The sequence below is a fragment of the Corylus avellana genome, chromosome ca5, assembly GCF_901000735.1.
Source record: "Corylus avellana chromosome ca5, CavTom2PMs-1.0".
NCBI classification, from domain to species: domain Eukaryota; kingdom Viridiplantae; phylum Streptophyta; class Magnoliopsida; order Fagales; family Betulaceae; genus Corylus; species Corylus avellana.
In genome coordinates, this window is record NC_081545.1 from 32,735,945 (window position 1) to 32,746,110 (window position 10,166).

At 36.0% G+C, this 10,166-nt stretch overlaps 1 protein-coding gene across 1 annotated transcript; it reads left to right on the forward strand.

Moving 5' to 3' along the window:
• The first annotated feature begins 6,960 nt into the window (after positions 1–6,960).
• On the forward strand, positions 6,961–8,519 carry LOC132183060 (zinc-finger homeodomain protein 9-like). The gene has a single exon (XM_059596456.1). The coding sequence runs from the start codon at positions 7,263–7,265 to the stop codon at positions 8,253–8,255; it is 993 nt and encodes a 330-aa protein (XP_059452439.1). The 5' UTR covers positions 6,961–7,262; the 3' UTR covers positions 8,256–8,519.
• The last annotated feature ends 1,647 nt before the right edge of the window (positions 8,520–10,166 follow it).

The window sequence follows — 10,166 nt, forward strand, 5'->3', positions numbered from 1 at the left end:
CATACTCTCACTAGTCTATCTGATATGTTTATTCTTCAAAGGCTTAATTTACTGACTTAAGCATCAAAGTGAGGATCTTCATGCTTACGGTCAATTCCTCCCTTTAGGTTCTCTCCATTCGGGTTTGGGTGTGACTTGCTAAAATGTTGCTTAAATAATTAAATTTATTATTTTTATTTACCTAAACTGTTTAGATAAGTGTTGATTTAACATAGCATTAAATACGTAAATTATGAGTTTAATTATTGACTTTACAATTTGCCTCAAATTTTAGTTATAGATTTTACGCGCGTTGGGACTCACTTGGTGAGAAAGAATTTGTGCTCACACAGGAGCAATAAATGTTAAATAATTAATCAAATAATTAAACTTATTATTTTTTATAAACTTACCCTTATATATGGGATAAATACGACATATGCAATGTTGCTTTCTTGATGCTTGCAAAAGTAGACCCCTCTAGTCATTGCTGTTTGTCAGGGATGTCAGGATATTCAATTTTTTTTTTTTTTTTTTTTTTTTGCCTGTCATTTTCAATTTTGATAATTAGATTTCTGTTTTAATATTTAGTTAAATTGTTGTTTATTTTAAAATTTTAAATTGATAAAAAAAATTAAAATTAATTATTTTAATTAATATTTAAGTAGCTAAAATAAAAATCATGGTTTATAATTATAATAAAGAAGAAGAAAAAAAAATATCTGCCTAATGGAATGTGAATGCCCTAAATGCTTTGTCAGAATGGTTTACAAGGGATAGTGGGAGTCAGCCAATGCACGTGGTAAGATTTGACTGACTACTCTGAGGTAGCTTCATATTAAAGAAGTGAATAGGATTTGAACTGTATGCCACCTTTACTCATACACAATAATTGGCTGTCACATAATAATCATTTTTTTTTTTTTTTTTATGTGTTGGGCCTTGGCAGATATGAATTATATATATATATATATATATATATATATCCCACCAATTCAATGTTGGATGATAAATTTTGATTAAGCAAATGATAAACATATGTCTTGTACATTAAATGTTCTAATGAGACCCAAAAATGCAAAAATGAACATTAATTTCTTTTTCCTCCTAGGAGATAAAAAAGAAAGAAAACAAAGAATGTTGATGATTGATCAGTAGCTTATTAGAGAGCCTTTCCAAGCCTTTCAATGACCCCCTTTTTTTTTTTTTTTTTCCTATATGGACCAGCCTACCCCACAAGATTAAAGCACTGTGCCACTAAAATGACCTTCAAAACCATCCAATTTGGCCTATCCAGGTTCTAATTTATCCCCTGTAGGTCACACCCCCACATTGGACACAAAACACATATAATTATTGTAAAAAAGCTGTGCCGGTTGTTGCCTTGACCATCACTCACATGATTTCATTCAGGGGATGCTTACATGGATCTCTAACTTGACATATATTATACTGAAAATATCCCATTTTGTTGATTTTGGACCTTTAATTAGTGAGTGTCCATTATGGCACCATGAGATGTTGCATGTTAGGTGATCTCTTTCCAGCTTGGGGTTTGGAACTTTGGAGGTATGTTAGGTATTTGCTGTGCATCTTAATCTTTTGCCTCCACAAAAGAAATTCTAACATTCTCTTTCCTTGGATTAACAGGCCATGGTAATCAAGCTTCAAAAATCTTTCATGATCAGTCGGTAGGGCTAAACTAACTTTACTGTGTATGACATTATATATTCTCATTACCTATCTTTATCATGGCCATAATAATTGCCACCGATTTGTTGACAACTTTTTTTTTTTTTTTTTTTGAAACACGATTTGTTGACAACTGTTATATATTATACTCTTATTTAATTTATTTTACTAAACTGATGTGCCAGTACCTATCATCATTTAGATAAATTATTGTACCAAAAAAAAAAAAAAATTAAGAATTGATGAGTACTGTCACATAAGTTATAGGATCACCTCTTGGTATTTATCCTCACAGGTAGTGCTAACTAGATGCTAAGAAATCTAAATCTGGGACAAAACTATCCTACAGTTTTGTTAAAGGATTATGAGTAGATCCATGCAATTTGAGAATGTTTTAGTAAAGACTTGTTGTGGGTTAATGTAAAGTTTGAATTTTGGAAGCAAGATGGGGACTTTAGTGTTAATGGAACCTCATATTAGAGACGTTGTATGCTTAAAACAATGTTGGGAGTCATATTAGAGCCTTGGGAAGTGTTAGAAGGGCTAAAGTTAGGACCTTTTGGGACAACAGAGTTTTTGCTAGTAAAGATTGATCGGCCCAACACCGATTGAACTGTCAGACAACAATTGTTCGATCGATCTATCATCTACCAAAAATTCTAAAAAGCTTAGGTTTTAGGTGTGTTTTAGTTTAGACATGAGACTAATGATATAATTTTTTGCCGATTTTGGTTTTGGTGAGTTCAAGGATGGTTACCAAGAGGGCTTTTACGATCAAGGTGAGTTAAGTTCACACAGATGCTTCTTGTTGCTCTTTTATGGCATGATTATTTTATATGTATGATGTATCAAACATGCACTCGCTTTATACTCATGTGAAATACTTTGCACATCATATTGTTGTTTTTGTATTGGATATTTGCTAGCTTTGATGAAGTAGAATGCGAGCTCGTTCATAACTATAATTTAATTAGCATTGAGGGGGTTTATAATTCGACGTATAACCATTGAGATACTATTTAGAGATTGTTTTAGATTTGACATGTAATATCTTAATTCTTTTTTTTTTTTTTACATGTCCGCACAAGAGGGAAGATGAAGATTTGAACTAGTGACATCTGCTTCATTAGTTGTTGTCCCAGCCGAGTGAGCTACCTTTTAGGGACATCTTAATGTTTAATTTGATAAACGGTCTTAATTAGAAACATTTGATTCGATCTTCATACTAAGTTATGTTGTGATACTTTTAGCTATCGCTCCAATTATTATTACTTTTTTTCTAATTCCGGTTATTATTACTTGATGTGGGTTTGTGATGGCTATCTTCGTTGAAAGCTTTTTGGCAAGGGGTCATATATAGATCCGTGCATCTTATTTACTCAATAAATAGAGATGAACAAATGCATCAAGAATTAATTACCAGTTAATTAATGGATCGAGACGTACATCTACCAAGTAACAATCACATTAATTATAATCATTACATAGTATTTATCTTGGCCACAAAGTAGATCTATGCTAATACACAAATCTATCAACTTAAATTTTAAAATAAATGATGATTAAAAAAAGACCCATTTTCCTTTTCATTTTGAAACTATTGAAGGTTTAGGTATATATCCAATAGTACATATATTGTGTTATTACTTGTCAAAAAGAAGAAGAAGTTACCCTCTATGAAAGCCGATACAACATCAATGTCACATTTATAATTGAATGATCGTATGAAGAATGCCATAATTGGATGGTAGGGATTGTCAGTAGGTCAAGTTGCATTATCTTTTATCGGTGAGAATGTTGTTGCATTAAGGTTTAAGGTTTCAACTTGTTGTTAAATTAATGAGGTAGAATTGTAAGCTTCAAATGATCTAGGTAGACCACCTTTCAACATTTGCGACATCTTTTGTTTGGGCTTTATATGGCTAGGCATTGATTTGGAGATTTTGCACATTTCTACTTTCAACCTTGGGATTGCGTTATTTTGACGCTTTACATTCTTGAAATCTTGTTATATCTCTTCAGTGTATATATAGATGGCACAACAAACATATTTTTAATGGTTCAGACTTCAGAGCGAAGAATTTTGGTCTCAGGGTCTTGCTTCCATGGTACGTACCCATCAGTTGCTGTTTATGGCTGGTTGAACCATGGGCACCATGGGCTCGTGATTTCATACCCCAATAAGCCATTCCACTTTTGCTTCAGCCTCAAGGTCCTTGAAATGGTCCATATTGGCGAACAACTTACAGGCTAGCTAGGTCTTCATCCCACTTGCTAGCTCTTTTTCACTGGAAAAACCATATGCCCTTGATTATTGTAAGGGTAAGGTGGTACTTGTCACGTCAATACGTCAATCATTAAAATATGGACCGACACATAACAATTTACATAACATTTATCAAACATACATATAAATTGATTATTGTTAGTTCCTATATATATATAAAATCCAAATCGGAGTCAACCAAATAATTATTTGATAAATAAGAAGAAGGAGAAAATAAAAAGAAAAAAAAAGAAAAAGAGAAACAAAGGAGGTAAAAAACAAGAGAAGAGGGTGGAGGTAACTGTCAGACCACCGCATACAATGTGACCCTGTCCCTAGAGATGAGGAAAATGTAGGTGTGAGGTGCACTGTCCTTGTAAGACCACCTGCTCATGCACAGGACTTGTATGTTTGCATTTGGGAACCCATCTTCATCTCCCCCAATGGGTTCCACCCATTCAATCTTCTAACAAAGGATTATGATCTAAATATACATTTTTTCTTTGGATTAATCAATTATTATTATTATTTATTAATTTATTATTTACAAGCATATGGGAAACTGCAATCTGGCAAAGGATCCCTTGTTGTCAAGGGTACTTGAATTTTAAGAGAAGGAACTCACCTACAACCTTCTCTTTGTTAAGTTATCCAAATTTGTATGGCCTTAAATTCATGACAGGTTGTGTTTGTTGATACTTGTGCTTAAAGAGATTTTAGGCCTCAAGAAAGATGCTAGTAAAAGTATCTTTGTGAAATAAAAGACAAGCATCCTAGGGGCATTTTCGTCTACATAGCCAAATGTTATTTTCACTAATTGGATGCTAAAATAAGAGTAATATGAATTATATCTGGCTTAATAATTTTGACAAAAAAAAAAAATGGTGAGCTATTATAGTGCTCACTATTTACTTACCAAATGTTATTTATTTAAAATAAAATAAAATAAAAACTCTAACGTTCTCTTTTCTCTCAATAAAGAATATTAAAAGAATAAATAAATTATTGATTTTTTTTTTTTTAAAAAAAGTGAAAGTGAATGTCTAAAATAGAGAGCTAAATGTAAGTTATTTGAAAATGTGAGTAATTAAAATAATAATTTTTTTTTTAACTGAAATAACGAGCAAATTTGTTAAGCCAAATCTTATGATTTAGATAATGTCTGAAGCCGCTTTAGAAGCATGTGCTATGTGCTTAATCTAATGGCTTATTAGCTCCTTCATAAAGATTAGATACCGAGAAAGTTTGAGTAATTTTAGGCAGCTTACTTATGTTTTACTTGTGTTCCATTAAGAATTGTGTGAATTACTCAAAAAGCTTGCCTTAGAGAGAGATTTTTCACGGAGGAAGCTCATTGAAGCAAAGAAATCCACATATAACACAGGAAAATCTTAATACTATATAAAATATTTTTTTTTGTATTATCACACGAAAGTTTGGGTAAAAACAATCATTTTATATCGCTGAAATAACACGCCAATATGAAGGATCACATAGATGTCAATAAAATTAATGTGATATTACACCTTGTTTATAAAAATAATATATTTATCATCCCAGCAATTCCAAGTAAATAAAATTAGAAGGATAAACTTTTATTTTATATTAGATAGAAGAAGGAATTTAACTCTTTTAAATTAGCCAGCTGATTTTGGTGGGTAGATGGGCCTAGTAGACGCTTTCTCTACCAGCACCGCTGTAAAAGAAGAACAAGTGTGTTATTTTGTCCGGTCAAAGTTCAGAGCTCCCGAAGACTAAACTTGTACTGTGTGAGCGCACCATAGCCTCTCCGTAATAAATTCACAGGTTGTGAGTTTCAATGCAACGGTTGTTTGCACGCCATTCGATGATCAAACCTTAGCTGCTCCATGATTGGTCCCCTTACGTCACCCAAACCCCCTCTCTCATTGGTGAACCTCGTTTAATCAAGCCTTGATATGGCTGATTAACGTACTTAATTAACACCAAAGTCAGTGCGCTCGACGGCTTCGAAACGCGCAAAAGTAAGATGATAGACTCATAGGGTAGTCTCGAAGTAGCCTATCATTTCTCTTACCGCTTTTCTAATCGATCTTTAAGACTCACAATTAAATATTAATTTTGACTTTAATGTTGTGGACAGGGACCAATTAGTGTACGTGGCAGCTGGTACATGTAAAGTGTAATCCACACGTGTTGCCACGTACTACGTCCTTTACACGTGTCAGAAAATCAGTCTTGTTTATTTCGTGTTAATTATGATTAGGGTGACCAACCTCCCGCCTTTTATGCGACTAAGCTTCAAATGTGGGCGGGACTGGGCTGTAATTATTACGACTTCGAGAGGCAGTTTGGTCCGGGGGAAAAGTACGACCCAGTTTTACGGAACGCTGCCAACAGTGCGTGGTAGTCTAAGCGATGTCGTTTTAGTGAGAAAACAGGGGGTTTTCGGACAAACCCGTCGAACGTCGGGAAACTATCGTAACCCGACAAAGATCTTATACTAGTGAAAAGACAGTTCTGCCATAACCTAACATAGCATGCCCTCTACACTCTGATGTTGAACATACACTGCGGTAGTGAAGGGACCAGAAGGGTAATCAAGTCTAAAAGGAGTGTGGGTGTATTTGGGTGGCCTAGCGGTCCACACACCTTACACAAAATTGACAAATTATATATATAAAGATGGGTTACAATCAATGTCTCAGAGTGGCAGGTCTCTCTCTCTCTCACTGCTATGGTTTACCACATAAAAAAAAAGAACAGGACTCCGGGTCAACTCGGCCGTAAGTGAGTCATAATTGTCTGGAAAAACCCTCAAGAAAGGCTAATAACTCGGACCATTATTGCGAAGCAGGCCAGTCAAAACCTCAAAGGATGAAAAATTGAGCGTAGAAAAGTAGAAACCATAGGGGATTGATTCACTAGCTAGGGATATTTATTACACGCGAAACATCTAACCCCAAGTGGGGTAAGGAACTTAACCATGGATTAGAACCAGGGTTAAAAAAACAAGTGGTTAAGAAGGACAACCACAAAACCAAGATTTTTATTATCGACTGTCATCACTGCTCATCATCATCATCATCTTCTTCTTCTTCTTCTTCTTCTTCTACCTCTGCTTCCTTTCTTTTCTTTTTTTTTTGTTGTCACCCAAAATTAAATTTATCTTTGCTCTCTCGAACTCCACACATATTTCTTCCATTTTCTACAACATCCCACCACTTCGATGGACACTGATATTTCTAATCTTTGCAGAAACCTAACCCTAACAAATCCTTAAAAGCTAGAGCTCTTTTCTTTTTTATTTTTTATAATTCATTTGGGGACCCTAGATGTTAGAGCGATGGATATAACCCCCACCATCACCACCACCACCACAACTGGAGCTACAAAATCCCCAGAAGCTGACAGCGAGACACCAACCCGGATCCAACCGTCCAAGCCCTCATCTTTCTCCAACGGCGTACTGAAACGGCACAATCCGCACCACCAGCAGTACCAGCACCACCACCTCGCCAACCCGCAACTAGTTGTCACCTACAAAGAATGCCTCAAGAACCATGCAGCATCCTTAGGAGGACATGCTCTGGACGGCTGCGGCGAGTTCATGCCCTCCCCTTCAGCAACCTCCGCTGACCCAACATCCCTCAAATGCGCCGCCTGTGGCTGCCACCGTAACTTCCACCGCCGCGAGCCGGAGGACCCAATCTCAACCACCACCACCACTCATGTCATTGAGTACCAGCCCCACCATCGCCACCACCCTCCGCCACCGCCGCCACCTGCGTCAAATCGGAGCCCCAATTCAGCTTCCCCACCGCCGATCTCCTCGTCCTACTACCCCTCCGCGCCCCACATGCTTTTGGCTCTCTCTGGGGGCCTGTCAGCTCCGCCGGAGAGCGGAGCTGATCCTACTAACGCTATGGTCACGCTGAGCCCGAATGCTAGAAAGCGGCACAGGACCAAGTTCAGCCAGGAGCAGAAGGAGAAGATGTTCCAGTTTGCGGAGAGAGTGGGGTGGAAGATGCAAAAGAGAGACGAGGAATTGGTGCAGAAGTTCTGCAATGAAATTGCGGTGGAAAAGGGTGTGCTGAAGGTGTGGATGCACAACAATAAGAACACCTTTGTGAAGAGGGATGCTAATGGTGGTCAGAACAGCAACATTCTTGAGCATACCCACAACAACGGCAACGGCAACGGCAACGCCACCACCGCCGCCACCACCACCACCAACAACAACAACAACGAAAACATCAACCTGGGCGAGAACCCGAATCACTACCAGAGTGACAGCGGGGCTCATGGTGCCACTAATGGGTCATCTTCGTCTTCTTGATCTTTGATGAAATAATAAGGTGTTAGTTTATAGAGTAAGACTCTCTGGGTTATTAATTAATTGTAGTCGTTTCTGCTCAGTTTAATTGTTTTTTTTTTCGTAGTTTATATTAATGAGATGATGATCACTTTGTTGAGGATATCATGGAAGAGCTAGATTGATCCAAAAAGGGAATTTAATTTGGTTTATTTAATCTCTCTTTTCGCTGGTCTAAGTACTTTAACTCTGATATTTATTAATTTTTCTAAAGTTCATTTGGCATGATTTCCTTCTTTTGGGATTGTGGTTTTGAGGGGGTTTGTGGGGATCATGAACTTTAATTGTTAACTTCAGCTTTATTCTTCTCTTCCATGTTAGAATAAACAACTTATTCCTTCTTTTTCTTTTTTTATTTTTCTCTTCCCGGACCTCAAGAACAGTAATATCTGAATCTAATGTCTCATCAGAGAGAGAGAGAGAGGTGTTCATCTTCTGTCTGAGAGAAAGAAGCAGAAAGTGTTGCTGCAGAAATTGGGGCGGTTATAAAAATATTATTCTAGTTTATCCCTTTCGCTTTTTGTAATACTTCACTGTTTGATTTATAAACAAGAATAGAAATATTGATATCTGATGTCTTACAATTTCATATCAAATGGGGGAGGATATATATCATATCGGGTATATGGAATTTTAGTGGTTGTGGTAATTAGGCAATGTTGTTTCGTTTCAAGAGACTTTTTTAAGACTTTATTTTATTCCTTCTAGGCGCAGTAAGCATTGTTCTACAGCCATGTGCATTAGCTTTTGCTTTGTTTGGATAATTAATGAGATCTTGTGGGGCTTAATAGGTTATATTTAGGTAAAAACAATAGGCTAATCTCTTGCAATTTGTATGATACAGATAAGGATAAGGATAGATTGAGCTCCCAAGTCCCATGCATTTCTAATTTTTTATTGTCACTTTCCTTTTAAGGGAAGCAGATCACTTCCTTTGTAGCTAATATAATTTATTAATGATGATGACGGAAGTAGTACTAAATCTTGATTGTCTTGTCTACCACTTCTTCTGGGGTTGTTTTGTTTTGGGTCATTGATGAAGTCAGTAATCTTGTTTTTGTGGGTGCGTGTCTTGTGTTTGAGCTCCTATACTTCAACTTCCAAGACCCCCAAACCCTCTGATGAGGTGTGAGAGGCCGAAATTATTGAACTGTTTTACAAAACAGAGCAATACTCTTTCCACAGCTTGCGTGGCTTTTTTTTGTTTTTTTTTCGTGTTTTAATTGACTGTTTTTTTTTATATGAACTACCTAAAAATACACTACCCCACAGTCCTAATTGCATGTGGCCAACGGGGGTGCCCTACAGTCCTGTACTTTTATGCGACGAATAATTCACTACCCTCTTAAGGGAGGGCCGTGGTTACCTTGGATGCACCAATATCCCTTCTCCTACCCTTTGATCAGATACTGTTTGGATTAAAATTTAATTGAGCTGAACCAAGCTGTATTTTTTTTTTTTTAAAAAAAATAATAATAAAATTCTATGTGCAATTATTTTCTTAATTTTTTATTTATGTGGATTTATTTTCTATTTTTAAGTTGAGGCACCAAGACTGCTTTTAGTCTGATAAATTTTAATATTTGCTCAAGAAAGAATGGGTGATAGTTGACATTGTACTTCTCCTTTTCTTTAATGCCCATATGGGGATGTTTGTACCCAAGAAGTTTCTTTTTCTGTTCTTGATTTTCCCTTTCTTTTGGATAAATAGTGATTAAATTTCTTTTGGCATATCGTTTTCAAATATAAAACAAAAAATAAATGCTATTTAATAGATTGATATATAACAACTATATAAGTGAGATGAGTAAAAATCAGCTTAATTTTTTTTTTTTTTTTACAAGCTTCTATTAAATCTAAAAATTAACTTTTATT